Here is a 20678-nt window from a genome sequence, read left to right on the forward strand (position 1 = left end):
GTCTAAAACCTGAAGAGAAATACACTCATTCATGAGAGATAATGGAAACAAAAGAACGGAAACCAAGCTCCCTATAATTATATTGGCGAAACGAGCCAAACTAAATAACATGGCAGCAATATGTAATGTAAGAACTTCGTTTGTTATCGCCTATCAGTAGTAATGAAAACTCAAAGTTTATTGTGTATATACACAGTTATCTGTATTGCAAGTGTATGTTTTAATTTAATACATTTACTCATTGCATCACAATGCTTATTTTAGTCTTAAGCGAAAACGTTTACAAACTTTAAATTATGTTCAATTGATGACGTGTTTATAATAAATGCAATCTTCACGTCTGTCCAAAGAATGAACTTACATAATGATATCAACGTTTCACAGTTTAAAAAATATATGTTTAACTGCAGTCACACAGACAGTTTAGACTTAATGAACATTTCAATACAATAAATTTGCTTACATTTAGATACATGACTACTGCTAGCACAATTAATGCTTCAAATATGCTGATTTCAGCAAAAAACTTCGGTCTAGCATATTTCGGTATGCATATTCTTTGTACGCCAAACAATAACGCCTTAATTGTATTTAGAACCGTTACCTTGCAAATTGTCGTTTACATTCACCGGTACTGAACGAAGATCATATTCCCTTTGTCCTTACTGTTCCAGTTTCAGTAAGACGATGCTGCAAGGAAGAATCCTATGCTTATATAACCCTTTACCACTTAGATACAAATTTAACCCTTTACCACTTAGATACGTATTTAATCATTAAATACTTAGATATGTATTTAACCCTTTGTCACTTAGATACGCATTTCACCCTGTACCGCACTGTCGATTCACACAGGCGCTTGACAATTGCATAAGAAAAGGATATAGAATAAAAAGCAGCTTATTAGACGTTTAAACTGTACACTACGTGATATATTTCTCCGTATTGTACAAGAAACGTCTAATAACCTTTAAATATGTTTTCTCATTTTCACCGGATGATCGATACATTTAAATTTCTAGATGGCGATTGTTTTTATTATTGATTTAAAACATATGTTCGTATCTTGTAAATGTGTAAGCATTTGCAGACTACGCCTTGGTTGCAAGTGTAATTGCTAGGGGTAACGTTTGGCATGCCTTTCAAGTGGTTTAAATCCCATATGCTTTGCATTGAGCTTTCATGTGCGGTTTATCCAGCTTTAATCATTTTTGGTTTTGGTTGTATGTATTGTCTGTTATGGTATTAAAATGCTTAGTTTGCGTTAGTTATAAAACTAGCAGGTACTAAAAATATTTCTCTCTTGATAATATTTCTGGAGTTTAATTATTCTAACATCCTATATGGCGTAGTACGCGTACAAAACAAAACATGATATTTGTTGATTTCAGTGTATACTCGAATTTCATTGAACGATTTGTTGAAAAAATATGCCTTTTTCTATAACCACGATTAAAATAAATATGCGAAATTTAATATAAAGCAATATATTTCCTTTGCATTTTATGATTTTTTGCGATAACAAACAAACATATGAGAAAGAAACCTAAACATCATATAATTGTTTAGTATGATGTTATCAATATGTAATCACTATTTGTCTTTAAATGGTCAATTGTTTTTCGCAAGTTATGTGGGAAAATATTGTATTAGTGTGTGCTTTTTTGTATCTAAATCATAATGTATTAATTTATTCATTGATCGATAGCAAACGTATGTTTGTTGATATTCTATGCACATTTTTAGATATGAAACAAAGTCTCTGATATGTGTACACCGATGCTGTCGACGGAAGAAATATAACAATTTTTATGATTTCACTGAAGTGACAATCTTGTTATTTTGATTGTGATCGAAATTTCATTCAAAACATTCTATATTCCAAAGACAATCAAAACAAAAAATCTACTGAAAGACGGTTGATTTTACAGAGTACGAGGTTATGCACTATAGAAAAATGAGAGAAAGTGAAAAGCCATCCTGGGTCTCTAAGGAGGCAGCCTGGCAGAAAAGGCTTCCTTGGCATTCATGGACAATCTGGCTGGAATGTCAGGCTTGAGAATATTCCATATATATAAACTTTTGATGTTTTGTCATTGTATGAATCAAATGGTAGGCTTGTTTTCTGTTCTGTTGCATATTTTGCCGTTTAACAAATTCAAAAATGAATGGTCATTTATTTAATCTTAATACGCTATTCCGTTATTCAATATGAAATATAAACACATATATATTTGAACTATATTTATTCTGATATTCAAGTTGCGTCCAGCAATGTCAGTGGGCTATAGTCAAATGTGGATTTATAAATACTGAAATTGGGTATTTATTATAATAAGCAAGTGCTTGATTCATTAGAAAAATTATGGTATCGAAGTATGAATAGTAATTTTCAGGGTAACATGCGGTGTTCATCCGTAAATATACGAATTTTAGGACTTTTCATGTTTGGGGTTTTGAAACATATTCCCGACCTATAAATCAATGTGCCTCCTTCCAACAGCAACCCAGCATCATATATAGAACCGAATGTGTATGTAATAAGCTCAAGGTGAAACTCCAGTTTAAACAGCAGGAGAGAATTTCGCTTTGAAACGGCTTTGAAACGGCTTATTATAAACGGTTGTAGTTTTAATCCGGTTTAACGGGACACCTACCCCTCCTGTACCGTTCCGTCTCAAAAACTGAATTAATTATATGATAAAGGTCCAATAACGTAGTAATAAGTGATTTATTTTGAAAAACATGACCATCGTCTTCTCGACCATAAGCACACAACAGAACGAAAATCCATAATTCGAAAAACAACGCCATACAAAACTATTTTGATAAATCGTACTCATATAATAGTGTTCAAGTTAAAACATTGATATGCAGACCCGTATGTTTTTTTTTCGCAAGGGGAGATCTTTTAACAGATAATATTTTTTTAGAAATGTTCAAGCATGTCTACACATAAAACTGAACTTATCAACTAAAAAAAATAATAGACGTAGCACACGATATTTTAAAAGCTCAGATCTCACTTAATAATAATCTTGTTTCGTTTACAAATAAATAAAACTTTTTATTTCATTTTTTGGCAAGAAGAACATATGCAAAAAGGCTTTTCCTCCAGCTGAATATGCGTAGACTAAATATACAAAGTATAATTCAATACAATACATTAAAAGCATAATAAGCAGTAAAGTCTGAGTTGTGAACAATATGTAATTAAATATTCTAAGTTCAATACCAATACGTTTTAAAATATAAACAAGTATATCTTGAGCCTTTGAATAATCAGCTGATTTCGTTAAATTTATAGCTAAATAACATTTTAAATAAAAAACACGCACAATTAGCATGAACGATCATGTAGGATTTACTTTTCAAAGAAGCTCGTGTTGCACATTAATACGTAAAAAACATCAATCCTGTTTAGTTTCTTTTTGATACAAATGTTTGAAACACATAGTACGGTTGTACAATAATGTAAGTATCTACAATGTGCCACAGTTCAAGTGCGTACAAAAATGTAAAATAACATTCTAATTAACTTCCGTGTTGATACACAGACAACTGTTCGCGACACAAAGTACACGTGTTCAATGATGTAAGTATACTAATTTAGCCTTATTTCGCGGACAAAGAACTCTAAGAATAAAACAGTGATATACACAAAAATAACGTTTTACACTTAACACAATAAACACAAGATATCAATAAGGTTTTATGTTTATATGTTGAAAACGGAGGGAGAAGTTCGTGATACAAAGTACATATGTGCACTAGAGTGCAAGTATTCACAATTTTTTAAAGTGCAAGGAAAAAAACTCTGCAACGAACATCGTAAGGAAAAATAACGTCTTGCAGATTTTCATAGTATGAACAACAATATCATTTTGATTAACATAAAACTGAAAGGCACAGTTTCGATAAAAAATGCCTATGTACTATGATACAAGTATCCTAAATTTACCTAAATTTAAGGGAAAATACATATACAACTAACATTACATCTTGGACATAACAGACATATTATATATTTACGATACAAAGTTCACATATTACAAACCAACCGATCAATCAACCGACCAACTGGAGATTCCGGTAAATCACCGCAGACACTTCGTTCGCAATGGTAAAATAAAATGAGTGAAACATCTAAAAGATATCATTTTCCTTTACGTCTGTTAAACGCACAATAATATTGTTGCAAGGTAGCGAGATAATAATGCAGACTTATCGATAGGGGATACAATCACACATACTCATACATAAAACTTAGAAACAAGTGAATAAACTAATGGAAAATAACATATTTAAAAAAAAGCATTATCCTCTACACCAAGATACATGTTAACGTAACGAATTACTAATGAACACATATTTGTTTTATTATTTCGATTATTTTCCCTATATACATTTGATATAACCCGATCTAAGCTAATTTTGAGATATTGCAAAGTTCATGTCGACATAAAATTTATCAAACGTTTGATCATATATTTGTAAACGTACTTCTGTCAACATGTTTTCTCTTCAATTAAAACAAAGAACCCTTAAAATAAATTCAAATTTCACATTTGCATCAATTTTATGTATATTCAGCTCATAACTCGAGTCAATAACCGAACGTAGTATCAAAGTATCTTCTACCATGATGCAACTTACTGAACGTCAGTGGTCTTTACTAGGTTCATGTGGACCAGTGTGTAGTCCGTTGACAGATCAAAGAAGGAAATTCTCAAACGTGTCTCTTGAAGCTTTAAAACACAAAGCATATTGATAAAACAAGAGGGCTAAAGGCCCTAATGCGCTCACCTGAAACCACAATAAGTTTACTGTTTTTAATAGAGGTAGTATCCACAAAATGTAAAAGCAGACTTTCGGATAATACGACCCTTACACTTGACATCAATGTTTTTGACAAAATCAGAAACATTTTAGAAGTAAGCCCAAATAAATATAATTTGTAATTGTTCAAACCTAATTTCTCAAGGAATGGAGAAAAGATTTTAGACCTTGAGTGTTCAAACGATGTTTTATTTAGTCATAAGGAAAACTTCCTCGCCTCATGGTGCACATTACTTTAAATTGAAAGGAAACCATATCTCATTCGTAGTAGAATAAAACAAATTTTCAGAGAAAGTGTTAAGCATATAGCGCAAATAGTTAACTTCTCTTGTTAACAAGCGTTTTCCTTAAGTTTACCTTATAACTTAAGTTGTTGACCTCATATGGCCCATTAACATGGCCGAGATATAATTGGGACTCTTGCCGAATTTCACGAAAAGTTTTAAATCTGGTCTCTAAACTCTAAGGAGTTCACCTGTTAATTATGTAATATGACATTAAGACCTTGATTGTGATCTCTATGTTGCCCTGTTGCAAACTTATTATTCATGACAGTTGTTCATGAAGATTGGACTTTATATGTGGTATCTATAGTGTTAACAAGCTATTATTAATTGGATTCGATATAGTAACTTTGTTATTTTAACCAAAGTATCCCAGTTTTAAATTTGGCCGAGATATCATTCGAAAATCATGATTTGAGCAAGTTTCACGAGCTATAGGCAATACAAATGGCCTATAGTGTTCACAATTTGACTTTAATTTGACCTTATGACCCAGTTAATTTGTCCCCACATGACCCAGTGTCGACTTCAGCAGAAATTTAATAAATACCAATGGCCCGATAGTTTCACGAAGACAGGGCAAAACTTGTGGATTCTAGAGTGAGAAAACGATTTTTTTCTTTAATGTTACCTAGTGACCTAGTTTGTGACCACATGTTACCCAGTTTCCAACTCGACCAAGAAATTATAAGGATAAATGTTCCGACCAAGTTTCTAGAAGAGTGTGCAATACATGTGACCTTTATAGCGTAAACCAGCGTTTTTTCTTAAATTTGACCTATTGGACAAGTGGTTGACACAACGTGACCCAGCTTTAAACTATGTCGATTTATTTTTTAGACAAATCTTTGGCAAAGTTCCATGCAGATTGGGATATAAATTAGGCTTCTATAGTGTTCAGAAGGCAAATGTTGACGCCGTACGACGCACACAGAACGACAAACGAAATGCAATTCAAAAAGCTCACTTTAAGAATGTTATGTCCAGGTGAAGCAAACATAAAATATATTTTGAGCCTTATACTGTCCAAGAAGTAAAACTCCAGCTGCAGGAGCAGTATTTCAAAACATACATCAATTCATGATGTATTTGAAACAAGGGACAAAATTGTCACAAAACCAGGTTTTCATTGTGAAAAAAAAATCTGATAAAGGGAGAAAACCCAAACTGAACTTTTGAAATGAACAAACAAAATTAACCCCCTTTGTAAGTTTGTTTTTAAAAAAAATCTATTTTTAGTCGTGGCGACCTTGACATTGGAGATATTGACGTGATTCTTTCGCGCGACACACCGTCCCATGATGGTGAACAAATGTGCCAAATGATTTTAAAATCTCACAATGAATGACATAGTTATGGCCAGGACAAGCTCATTTATGGCCATTTTTGACCTTTGAACTCAAAGTGTGACCTTGACCTTGGAGATATCGACGTAATTATTTCGCGCGACACACCGTCCAATGATGGTGAACAAATGTGCCAAATGATTTTAAAATCTGACAATGAACGACATAGTTATGGCCCGGACAAGCTTGTTCCGCCCGCCCGCCAGCCCGCCAGCCAGCCAGCCAGCCCGCCTGCATTTGCCAATCTAATAACCAGTTTTTTCCTTCGGAAAACCTGGTTAATAAAGAAATACTTTAAAATACAGAAATGCTTTGCTTTACAAAATCAAAAACAAACGAGCCGACGGCAATGCAAGGAGATCAACAATTCCGTAACATGTTCGATATTAAATAGAGCATTATTGAAAGAAAACCATTTACCTTTGTTGCTGCTTGATTAATTATCATGTCCACAACAAACATATACTCATCATATTGTTTTGTAGTCTTATTTTTCTTTTCCAGGCATTGCTTATATAGCCGAAGGTTAGGAAGTGTCAACTGATGTTCCTTTAAAATAAAAAATAATTTCTTCGCACATATCAAATGCAAGATCGAAGACAAATAATTAAATCACACTTAAAGCATATGAACAAAAATACCAACATATTAATTAAATATAATAAAGTATTCCAATAAAAGAGTGTGTATGATTTCGCGAACAAAAACACATGCGGTCGATCGCTCATTCCATTGATAATATACAAAGGCAAAAAGCTTCACGTTGATTAGTGAAATTAATTGCCTAATTTGAAACGTACAAACATTTGCATAACAAACATAGCGTGTCAGACACAAACAATGTTTTTTTCTTCTGCAATAGGTATGAACAAGATATATTTTTTATTTTCATTTTGATATGCAGAAAACAGTTTAAGACAGAAAAATTCCTGATTATGTACATCAATATAAGTAGCCTTATATAAAACAGTGTTGCATTTCTATATACTATAAACACCTATCTAGAGAGTTTCGTGCTAAAACGCATACAACTGAGATACAAGTTCGCGACAAAAAAATTATAACTACTATGATGTATAAAAAGTTTGCCTTAGTTCAAGGGCACATAACCCTGCGAAAAATATTGCGCTATACACGAAAATTATGCGTTGCATATCTACTTCGATGAAAAACATTTCTATACGAATTGTAAAGATAGGCAAAAATGAGGTACTAGTTTTCGATAGAAAATTCACTTAATCAACCGACAGGGTGATTCCAGTACACCCTTGCCACACAAAAATATCTTTTTATGTTGTATAATTACCGTTATATTGCACTTCTGAAGAATATCCCGGTGTACAGCTAGTATGTCAGGAACTTTTTTGAAGCACCGCCCAACTGGTTTATCCACGTTTACGTTGGGTAGCAGACGGGCAAGACATCGCAACTGACGTTTAGAGTTCCAATATAACAAAAGAAGTTCGATGTTGTCAATCTCTTGCACATGTGCGGTCCTTGGTCCAGTGTTTATTTCTAAACTGATGATTTCGGCAAATTTAGACAGTTCACTGCAGTCCTCTAGATTGAGATTGATATTATACACGTGTCCTGAAACAAAAAAGAGCAATAACATTTCAAAAGGTTGCTCAATGATAATTGAGATACTTTCTTCATTGCATTTAAACCATAATAATCTATATTGTTGTGAACAAAAACGGAAACTTTTTTGTTACATTTTGCTAAGCATTTTACATGTTATTTTAACAGTTTGCTAAGCTCTTTTACACGTTCAGGTATTACAAACTCAATAGTGCCTAACACTATTAAATATAGGAATGGTGAAAAATGTTAACAGGAGAGAGATTGTTGATACAAATAATGCCCGAAAATAAATAAAGGACCTCGTGGTTATGGAAAGAGTTCTCTCCGTAAACAAATGTAGTTGATTCGTTTGGAATTTCACGGTGTTTAATACAAACATATAAATCCTCTCAGTGCAAAACAATACAAACGTATGTAAAGCAGAAAAACAAACTCACTTAAGATGTCTTTAGCAAGAATCAATTTTAGTCTTTCAAATTCGTTGAATTCCATCGGACGCACATATTTTTTCCGTTCTGCCGTCTCAAGCCACTTAATTGTGAATTCAAACTTCACTTCAAAATCGTAATTGTAGGCTAGGAGTGTGTCTCGCAATTCAATGTTTGCTGCACTCATATACGGCTCTTTTAAACTTGTTTCTCTCTGCAGTTGAATATGTTCGTTAAGATAGTTCCACAAATCGTGAAGAGTAATAAAGTTGCCCAGGATGCGCGCGTGACATTCACATTCCTTTATTTTACAGACTTTACCATTTGCTCTTGCAGTGAATGCCTGAATAACGTAATTTAAAAATGGACTGCCCTCTTTTGTTTCCAAATCTGCAGGCGTTGTTGGAGATGTAGCATTGAACTGAATAAGCTTAAGAGAACTATTCAGATTCATTTTTTTAGGAAAACAGCAGTCCAGAAATGCAATCACTTTTCCAAAGTTCGGGTTTTCTTCGTTCCATTTGTTGAGTCTCAAGCTTACTTTATCCAAATTGTAATTCACATTCGGACCAAGTTGAAAGCCACTTTCATCATCGTGGTGTCCAGAGTACACAAACAGCAATGTTTGAATATTCGTTCCGGAAAGAATATCAAATGCCTGATCAAGTTTTTCATCAGCTTTAATGCCCTTCATGTCTTCAGCCAGAGTTATGACATTTTGTGGACTGAAATATAAAGTATGCACATGGAAATACCGTTACTTAATGATAGTCAATAGTAATTAGTTACAAATATATATGCGATGTAAAAGATGTGTCATCTTATGAACGTATTTTAACTTAGCTGAAATTATAAGAAGAATATTTGTTCATCGTTTCATGACAAGTAAAGTAAAACAAATGTGGTATTCAGCGGCTTTACAATTTAATGTTTTCAACGCATAACTCACTAAGAACAATTAACGATGGAAGGTGATTACAGAAATGTACGATATAAACAGGAAGCACGCTTTGTTCAGCAATTCTGAAATATGACTGTCAATCTTGAATTTGAAATCTACAACAGTGTTTAAAGATGTCTAAAAGTCTACCGAAGCATGAGAAGTGAGTAAACTGATTTGTTATCCCCACATTTTTAAAAGCGTGGGGATATTGTATTGATCTCCGCTGTCCTGGCCACTATCTCCTCCAACACTATTAGCTCTAGAACCTTAAAACGTTCATACATGGTAGCTATGAGCATATGTTTCGACGGGGAACTATTTGGAATTTTTATCTGACCCCTGGGTCAAAAGTTATGGGTAAATAAATGGGTAAAATGGGTAAAAAAATCATTTTACTAACAACGTGCGACGCCCATGATAATGTGAAGGTTATAGTGCTAATAGACAAGGGGCAGATAGTGGCCGACCACGCCCACCCACAATTTTGTTTTAACATCACTTCTTCATTTATTCACCAATTGACTTCAAAATACTGAACATCTCTTATGACAACACGGTCTATCTCGACCATCCATGTCCACATTACACACCCCAGGGCCATTGATAAAGGTAACTCTTAAATTATCGAGAGGTCCACGGGTACTACTTCTCCGTAACCCTTTTTGTTCGTACCCAAAAGGTTGCGTACCCATTTTTTTCATACCCAATGTTTATTTCGTACCCAAATCCCCTTATTACCCGGTACACCAATTTTTTTTTCATACCCAGTAGTTTTCGTACCCAATTTTTTCGTACCCATTTTTTTTGGTTCCCGTATGTTTTTTTGTACCCAATGTTTGTGTGTACCCTTATTCTTTTTCATACACAAATTTGTTCGCATCCAATTTTGTTCGTTCCCAAATTTTTGTTCGTACCCATGTTTTATATTTTTTTCGTACCCAAATATTTTCGTACCCAATTATTTTCGTACCTAATTTTTTTTTCGTACCAAACATTTTCGTTCCGTGTGGTGGTATACATCAACTTTAATTATTGCTTTTACATCCATCCTCTTCAAAAGCATCGCCACACAGAACTGTCAGTACTTTGATTCTTATTTGTCATTAATTATCCACAAGCTCCGAATTTGAACTGGGGAATTATGTGGTTATCTCCGCCGTCTGTCCGTCCGTTCGTCCAGGCCACTATCTCCTCATACACTTTTATAATCACTAGAATCTTGAAACTAAAACACATGGTAGCTTTGAGCATATGTGCGATAGTGCACTATTTGGAATTTTTATTTTAACCCTGGGTCAAAAGTTATGGAGGTTGGGATGGGGCCGGATCAGAGATTTTCACTCTTTTTTAGGTTATTTTGAATTAACTTCTTCATTTCTACCCCGATTTACTTCAAATTGAAACTGAACTTCTCTTATGACAATTCGGTCAATCTCAACAATGCATGGCCCAATTACCAACCCTGGGGCGCCCGACATACTTAGACCACGCCCAACCAAAAAAATTATTTTAATATAACTTCTTCATTTATTCACCAATTGACTTCAAATTAAAACTGAACATCTTTTATGACAACACGGTCTATCTCGACCATCCATGTTCACATTGCCCATCCCGGGGCCCCACCAACATGGGCATTGCCCACCCAAAATTGCCTTTTAATATAACATCGATGCGGCTTGGGGATAGGCGTCGGACTCTGCCGCGCCACTTCTAGTTTAAAATACATTAACATAAGAAAAGAAGTCTATAGAATCATATATAAAATATCTTTACAAAAGCGTTGGTTTTATCTTTCGCATGATGCCAAATTCTGGTTAGACGTGATCAATGATGATAATTTGTCTACATTATATTCGGTAAATTGGTATCCACAATTTCACCGCCGTGTGTAGCGATGGTTGACCACCATGAAATATTTAATTAAGCTATATCTCTAATGATTTCGATACAACAGTTCATGTTCCCGTTTACGGCTATTATAAAATAATTTAGCAAAACCAGTTTAACACTCTTGACCCAACTTTTGATTGTGAATGAATTTTTTTTCCGTACAAGTGAACATTATTTGTTATAGTATAATGTAGCAAACAACGAAATTCCAGATGCTCTATCAGGAGAGAAATAATTGCACTTATGTCGTTGATTTCTGATACCACAAGTTTTGAACTATTTTTCTAGATTGCTTTATCAACCATTCAAATGTTTAGATTTGTTTAAGTTATATTGCACATATCGCTTTAAAAAAATATTTGGAATGTTTTATTTACGTGCCCAAATCGATGACATAAAATTAGAAAATCTCAGTATATTCCAAATCGGCATTAAACGCATGTGTTGCTCGTGAGTATCTGCTTCGTTCACAGCGTAATGAAACGTCATTTCAGATTGAAGGACATTGTGGAATGTCGGTGCTTCTGTTTTGTGTACTTATTAATCGTCCGGAGTTGATGTGGCTACTGTGTGGCTAGAGGAGGGGAAAGGGCGAGTCCCTCACTGTGTAGATAGCGGTGCCAAGGTGACAATTAAGCAATATATATACAATAAAACAAATACCATACGGCCAATAAGCGTATAGCTTAAACTGTATTTAAGACAAAGGTAGAGGTGTCACATGATAACTCAATACCGGATAGTATCTTGTTAGAAAAGATCACACCTCATAACTTGGATTGTGTTAAATGATTTTCATTCTTCATGTGTTGATCAAAGATTATAATTCAATTCCAGCTGAATCGATCTAGTCGAGGACTCTAAATAATGACGATGTTGTATAACAATCGAATTCACCTTGAACGAGCCTAACGGGTAGTACATGTGCGCCGTAGATGCACACGAGAATATATTTAACTATGCATTATCGAATTAATAATAGTTCATTATGTGAATAATATCAACATAGCACCTACTTGATACACATTGCTGGCAGTACTTTCGATGTTATCACTTCCTTAAATTGATTGATGTCTTTTTGGAAAACATTTCCGAAGTTTTCATCATACCCAGCAACCAGTATGGCTCCCCAGTTGGCATCTAGAATATTCGAGTTGAAATGAAATTTGTTTTTTAGCATTGCTTCAATTGTTAAAATAAAGTGTTGTCATTCAACATATAAGAAATATTAAGATATTTTATTGAACTTTCGATGAAAGTTTGACTGTGGTTTCCATGACAATCCAACTTTTAGACTGTCAAAGTACACACATTAAGTATTGAAATACATAAAGCAAACATGCCATTAAGACCAATAGACAGCAGTGTGGGATCTCTTTCCTACAAAAGTGCCAAATACCTATCAACAGTACTGTCTCCGATGGTCTGGTAAACAGAACACTTCGTAAAGAACTCCAAACATTTCAAAGCACTAATAAAAAACAAACAGAGTGAGGAGGATGAAGTGTTAATATCGTATGGCGTATGTGCACTTTTCACCAGTGCCCCATTAGATATAGCCTTGGATGTTATCCATAATAAACTACTCGGGCCCCGGAGCTGACCACTAGAACCACTATGTTTCCACAACAGATCACCAGGCTGCTAGCAGAGTGCCTGAATTGCACATATTTGTGTTGGATGGTAATTTCTATCAACAGATACACATGGACCCGCTATAGGTTCTCTGTCTCGCCGATAGTATGCAGCCTTTACATAGGGCATTTTGAGGAGCAGACTCTCCGCACAGCTCAACGCCCACTAGGCTGGTGGTTCGGCTACGCGGAAGACACCCACACAAAACAGAAGGTTGAACATGTCGAGGAGTTCACATAGCACATCAACTCCAATGACCCTGACATAAAGTTCACGATGGAAAAATAAAAAAGAACGGCTCACTAGCTTTCCTTGACACAAATACAATCAGAAAACCGGACGGCAGCTTAAAAATCACTATCAAACCGACACAAACAGACCAATATCTAGATTTCAACTTCCACCATCCGAATGAACACAAGCTGTCTGTAGTTAGACCTCTTTTTTCGCAAAGCTCAATCAATAATTTCAGAAGAACAGGACCTGAATAATGAAATGCAGCATGTCAGCCATGCCTTGAAGAAGTGCCACTATCCGGAATGGACACTGCAGAAAGGAAGGGAATAGGCCAGCAAACCCATGTCCGGTACAGAGAGCAAGAGAGACATCAGCGTATCCAGACAAGAAAGACATCTGCGGACTTACTATATAAAATGTGATGGCCATCCAAAGGAACAGTGTTCAATGGACTATATTGGTGAAACTAAAAGAAATCTGAAAGCACGATTGATGGAACACAGGAGACCGAGTTCAACATCATCTCAGGTCTCAAAGCATATACATGACTGTAAACAGGGCCAAACAATCACAATAAAGAACGTCAGGATCCTGGACCGTGAACCATCTTGGTTCTAGGGAGGGGTCAAGGAGGCTATTTACATTCGTGCACTAAGACCGACGCTAAATAAGGACGGGGGCCGCTACCAACTCTCGCACACCTGGGATCGTACCTTAACATCGCTCACCCAGACAATTAGCGGTGTTAACGTATCCCAACAGTAGAAATCATTGTGCAGATGAAGTCCGTAGTACACGGACGAAAGCTCCAGGTATGGCTTTTAAAACCTTGTGTTTGTAAGTTGACAGTCTTAAACTTATTGGATTATATTTTATTGAATGATGACTTGTCAGTTGGTTAAGAATTATTCTTGTTGGAAACGCCAAATCAAACCATGCGTAGCCCTTTTTTTTTACAGAAGTTAAACGCTATCATAATATACACCAAACATTACTAGGTATGAAATCAAAGAATATCATATTCATCATCTGCGTATCTATTAAATGAATTTGCTAGAAAGTCAACATTCATCACATTTAAAATATAAATAACTTTAAACTGCAGAAAGATGTCGTTTTATCTGAATATTTTAATCTGTACTCAGATACAATTTGTGCTGATGTGTTGCTCTAGTTTTTTTTTCAAAATATACACCGAAGGTCAACAAGGTGAACAATCTCGAGACTATATATAAATTATGCGGATTCGTTTGATACACATACCTTTCCTTTGCATCATTAAGTACTGAAAACAAAACTATGTAGTGAAGATTAAAACACAAATAAATAAGCTTTAATGTTAATGATTAAGTATGCTTATGTACCTTGAACAAACAGTCTTACTTATGAAAGGCTGAATTGTTTCTCCGCATGTATAACACTTGACTGGATTGATATATGAATTCCTCATACAGGAGCAACAAATGCGGATCCGTCTTGTACATGCTGCTTGTACCGGTGAATTATTTTCATGACCATCAAATCCGACTGAAATAAAAGTTAAGATGCCGTAAATTCCAATAACATGAAACTAGTTGACTTTAACTAGTTTGCTATTGTCTTACCAAGTGCTATTGTCTTACCAAGCCAGATTTTAGGGAAAAAAACTGTCTGAGAATATTGGATTCATGTTAAATGGCAATCATTTCTGATTGGAGAATAATGACTTTATCATTTTTCTTTTAACTCATTCTTCTGTAAACATACATAACATTATAGCAATATGCCTTTTTAATATTGTGTTCAGAATTATTTCTATAGTTAATGTATGAACATTAAATTAAATTTAGTATTTCTTTCAGACCTTCGATGGTCTTCTCAAAATATATCAGTTCGAGTATTTTTTATAAATTCATATGTTCTTAAATCGTAACTATAAAATAAAATAATAAATAACAAACATAAGTGCGAGTTGTTTCCATATGCACGAACCATCTTTCATACAAACGTGTTTGGTAACAAAAATTTCGGCAAACGGTATACCTTTCATTACTTCATTGACCAAACATATTTCGCATCGAATATCTCTGTCCACGGTTTCCGTTTTCATAGCTGAATCCCATTCCGGAGTTGATTGTTTTCTGCATATGGTCTAAAGAAGCAAATTAAAATTGCATGGCCTCGATGAAACTGAGGAAAACCTCAATCTGATTTCATATAATAAAAATGCAAACCTTGTTTGAAAATATATTTATATCATTACAATTGAAAACATAAAAGTAAGTATCCCATATTGCTACAGATTCGACAAGCCTTAAAAATATAACAATAAAAACAAACACAGTTTTTCATAACATTTCAATAACAATTATTGTTATGAAATAATGGTTATAAGAATTCATGTACATTCACTTCGAAAATATAGAAAACATGTTTTGGAATTTAAGTAACACAGCATGCATAAAGCTACATACAAACAGACTTACAATACAAACGTCACTTCGAATTTAAGCTATTTAGTGGAAACAATTAATATATTTATGAACAACAGCCTTGTCGGAATCGACCCCAACTGCAATGATCCTACAACAATCTTCTTCTAAGCTTTCAATCAAACAAAACGTTTGTAAAGCGCAAATGGTATTAACTTATTCTTTTTCGCTTCAAACTAACTTTATTCAAAAATGGGATGTTAATTATAGTTATGTATATGCATACTGTCTGCCCTTAAAAAGTTCTGTAAGTAAAGCACACTTAAGTTAGGCCGTTTAAACAGATGAGCTTTTAAGTTGGATAACAAAATGGCTTATAAATAAGGTAGATCATAAGGTAGATCAATCTACACAAATATTCTTACAGCTTATCACTTTCATCCAAGCTAAAATTATCGATTGGAAACTCTTCTTCTATAATTCTAGAAAGATGTAACTTTGACTACAATGACCAAAATGCAAATCATCACCCAATCACATGAAAACTTCCTACAAACACAATTTCAGCACAATGCGCCCATCCTAACTGGTGTTATTGCCCTAAGACAAGTTTTCGCATTAGTTTTCGCAAAAAATGTTTATTCTTTTTCCCTAAATATGAAAAGTACAAATAGGACATAATTCTTTTAAAATTGCAAGTTAGAGCTATGGGTCCTCGTCGTTCACTTCGCATGATCATTTCGAGAATATGTGTGCATATTCAATAACAGATATGTTGTAGTTACAGAGATGTGTACGTGCTGCATGAAATTGTCACATGTTTTTCAACTTTCCCGCACAACTGAACCCGACATTTCTTAGTATAAAAGAGGCAAAATTGTGCTTAATTGTCGGTTATCTTCATGGAATTTGGTCAGTGACCAAACTGAATGGTCCCAAACTCATGCGTGAAGTTTCTTTTCAATACCTTTAGTAGATATAGTGAACGAGAGATGATGCACGTTAGCATTAACCATACCATTAGATAGTCGCTAACGGGTAATATATGAGTTGTAAAGCTCGAACGATCCGACGAATAGTAAAGCTTAAAAGTTCAATATTTCTCCAAACTATAAAAATAAAATCATATTTTGTGCTATTTGTTCGTCCAGTAAAACGCAATAATATCACACGCCTTTTTCAACCTGACTGGAATCAAACGTCTAGGAATATCGTTATTGTACGTCTATTTTTATCATATCATATAATAGTGTTGTATGTATCCAATGTACATGTTTTTGCTAAACCATGTCTAATTATAAGACTACAAATGATAGCTTGAATCGGTCAGTATTTAATCCGGATGCAAGCCTGTAAATCATATTTATAGCACAATTCAAAAGTGCACAGATTTACAGTTGACATATGCCTCTAAGAAAACTTGCATGTATGTGTTCTCGAACGTGACGATTTTTATTTTGGCATTGATAATGCTTCCTTTTTGGATGGTGATTGTCTTAAAGTACCTTCGTATGACATGTATATTTCCCATTTAAGTCGATGCGCGAGGTTATTATCAGGAATATATGACTCAACCAACAACCAACATAAGTTAAAGTAATAAATAACTGAAACAATAATCCTTATATAATAACTACGAAAAATATTCGTAAGTATTCTTAGACTATAATTACTGTTCTCTTCAACATAACTTTTGCTAAATAATGACATTGTATTAATAATACATACTATTTACATTCATAGCGTACACATGATATAGATGTTATTGTTTGCTAACATGCTGTTGTTGGACACGGATTCATTTCTCCCTTACCTTTAACTCATTCCTGATGTCTTCTGAGTTGATTGAAGACTGTGTTGTTACGCTTGCAACACACTTAGCTGCTATTTCAGCTACTTTATTTACAACTGCATTATTATTCCAAACTGAGACCTGAAGTGTTTTTTTTAAACAAAACAAAGATAAATAAATAAATATGTCGTTACTAATTTAAACATATATTAAAGACTTATCATATACTATCACACAAACATATTACAAACGCAAATGCTTTAGCGATACATTTGTGAGCAAATGACACAATGATACAAGGTTGATTTGTCAAATAACTTTAAACGATCACATATGTGTTAATTTGAATAAAGATATAAAGATTTTCTAAGATTGTCAATATTACTCAATGTGACTTGATTATCCAATAAGGGAGGACATGACATTGCTAGTATAAACATTTTCTTTATGATTTACCTGTTGTCTTTGTACAATCAGGCTTGTATGCCATTGCCGAAGTTCAAGCCCCTCCACTTTTGAAGACGCATCAAGACCAGTAATCAACTCGAGCACAACTGAAATTTAAGAATATTTAGACTTCACAACTATTATCATTATCGATTTAACAAATACAGGCAGTTTATTAACGTACATGTATTTATTTATGTTAACATACGTGTCAGGGAAGGAGAGGTATGTTGTTTTCATCCGTCAAACATACTTCCAGCCATAAGTTCAGGGGATCAAAATGAATATCGATAGTAGTGACGCGGCATTCTTATAGTCGTTTTGTTTAACTAGCTAACAACAACGCGGTGTTACACATTACTAAGCATAATGTATATAAAGATATTCACTTAAAAGATTCTGATTAATGTATATCATTACAAACGCACAAAACAAGTGAACAAAAATATGTAGCAAGCATGTTTTGTTCGATACTTGAACAAATATAATTTAATTTCCATGGTTAAGCTCGAAACAAGTTTGAAAAAAATAAGACGAACTATTGCAAATGAATATGTAGCAGGTTTATAGTTATTCTGTTAATATTACTTAAACATAAGATCTATAATAATTAGTTCTCCTGTTAGAAGGTCATTTACTCTCAGCTATGACTTGCAGACGTCGTCCTTTTGACCTTGACCTTTGATCTCTGCGTTTGAAAGTCATAGGAGTCCATCCTTTGTCAAGACTTTATATATTGTGTGGAAGCACGTTTCATTTAAACACTCGTGTGATCTTATACGTTTACTGTTGCCCTAAAAATCCATAGGAGTGTTTTGGTACGACTGAGCAATGGATATTTGCGTACGCCAAAGTAGCCTCTAGATCAGAAAACCGATGCCTCGACTGTATTTAATAATACAATTCGTCTTCTGATGTTGCAGATGAAGGTTTATTTTGCGTATATGTGATTTTTACAACAGTTTTATTTTTGCTGTGTGGATGCAGTATTTCTATTCCACGTGAATATCAGCAATGTCTCCTATTTTCAGTCTTCAGAGGCGGTCAGCGTAAGTATAACGTCTAATTTTAATTTTATCAAAATCTGTCGTTTACTCACTTGTACTTAAATTGCGTATACACTTTCTATACACACGATGTTAACTCGTATGTACATAATTTGTGAGTTCTACGAGAAATGCTGACGTATTATTTATATGAAGCGTATCTATCTATATATTCCAAGGAAGGCAATACTTATCAATATATCAAAAAGATTAGTTGTTTCAACATTGGTTGTTTTGGGGGAATTGGTTCCCTGGCATAAGTCAAAGAACACACTATATGATAAGGTTTCGAGCATGCTAGAGTTACTGAATATATTCACTGTTTATTTGATAAACCATTTTTCATTCACATTTTACCTGTTGACATCAAACCTAAATGCTCTTTCATTTCCCCACATGTCAACTCGTCCTCAAATTATAGTACATGTACCAACACGAAATGTTAAATCCCCATGAGACCTTGAGATTGTATATTATTTTTCTCCTATGAAAGAACTATACCAATGCATATGGTCGTATGATCGTATTTCCAATTTTTACTCAATATAGTGCCTTAACGAATTTCTTTAAGCAAACAATGTGACCTTGACCTTTGACTTTGTGACTTCGAAATCTATTGACATCTTCCAATTGACACAACTATCCACTTAATACTAACCTGCATCATTATAGGTCAAAGTACAATTTAAAATTATATAGGTAATTCTGTGTCAAGATTTACCAACCAATTTTAAAATAAAAGCCCCCTCGTGACCTCGATTTTTGACCACCGGATCACACCAATTTTAATAATCATCGTACTTTCTACCAATTTAACCACTCCTGCTATAGCAGGAGCATTTGAGAGGCATTCTTAAGCTATTGTGTGAGAACGTATAACTTGTAACATTTTATTGTGCCCCTTAACTTTAGCGTATTGACCTCAAATTAGTTTTCGTCATTAGTTTTCTGAAGCAAACGACAACAGACAAATATAGAGGAAGCGAGGGCATAGTATTCTTGAAATAACATGTAGAAACTAATTTGATCAAACATGTTTAAACTCACGTGACATTGACCATAGGCGCTCGATGTCAATGACAATGTTGTTTTTTTTTTCAAATTTATTTATTAATTTTTTAGTTACCCGTTGTTTATTATAATGCATACACATACTTAATTAATAAAAATCTTCCGACAAAACGTCTTCTTAAAAAAAGATAGTTCGACTATGTATGTATAGATATTGACAAGGTAAATCACTCGCCATTTTCTAAAGCAACGGATGTGCGTCATTATGCATAATTAAGTCGCTGTCACCCCGCTCGCTTATTGAAATGCGCGCGCAGGCCGGGAACCTCGCTCTTTATAAACAATAACAGCCACTAAACATTATGAGCGCCAGCTTTGATTTTTGACGTGCTGATTTTTTTTCTGGAAATCATCATGGCAGACGAAATCAAGTTAAACAATTGGTAAGGAATGATTCATGTGTATTCAATTTACAATATCTTCTGTTGATTGTCCCATTAATTGAGTGAAACAATAGTTTCTGTTGAAACTGAAAGTAGATAGAGAAAGAGCGAGGTTCCCGGTCTGCGCACGCTTTTCAATAAGCGAGCGGGGTGACAGCGATTTAATTATGCATAATGACGCACTTCCGTTGCTTTAGAAAATGGCGAGTGATTTACCTTGTCAATATCTATGTACATAGTCGAATTATCTTTTTTTTTTAAGAAGTTATGTCGGAAGATTTTTATTAATTTAGTATGTGTATGCATTATAATAAACAACGGGTAACTAAAAAAAACAAC

At 34.2% G+C, this 20678-nt stretch overlaps 1 protein-coding gene across 4 annotated transcripts in view; it reads right to left on the bottom strand.

Annotated features, from left to right (window-relative positions):
* Window positions 1-20678, bottom strand: part of LOC127855786 (uncharacterized) — a 44724-nt gene that overhangs the window by 10706 nt on the left and 13340 nt on the right. For 2 of the 4 annotated variants that reach the window (XM_052391595.1, XM_052391596.1), the window contains exon 1: window positions 6890-7010. Coding sequence is in view for 1 of the 4 variants with exons in the window: in XM_052391594.1 (XP_052247554.1) it covers window positions 4653-4748; window positions 6890-7018; window positions 7776-8059; window positions 8491-9206; window positions 12334-12457; window positions 14573-14716; window positions 15212-15320; window positions 17414-17533; window positions 17849-17946 (1820 nt within the window). In the remaining 3 variants the exon portion in view is untranslated. Of the gene's footprint in view, window positions 1-2717; window positions 4749-6889; window positions 7019-7775; window positions 8060-8490; window positions 9207-12333; window positions 12458-14572; window positions 14717-15211; window positions 15321-17413; window positions 17534-17848; window positions 17947-20678 lie in introns of those variants that run through there. The other 2 variants (XM_052391594.1, XR_008037738.1) reach the window with 2 other exon arrangements.

This window comes from Dreissena polymorpha, chromosome 13, assembly GCF_020536995.1.
Source record: "Dreissena polymorpha isolate Duluth1 chromosome 13, UMN_Dpol_1.0, whole genome shotgun sequence".
Lineage (NCBI taxonomy): Eukaryota > Metazoa > Mollusca > Bivalvia > Myida > Dreissenidae > Dreissena > Dreissena polymorpha.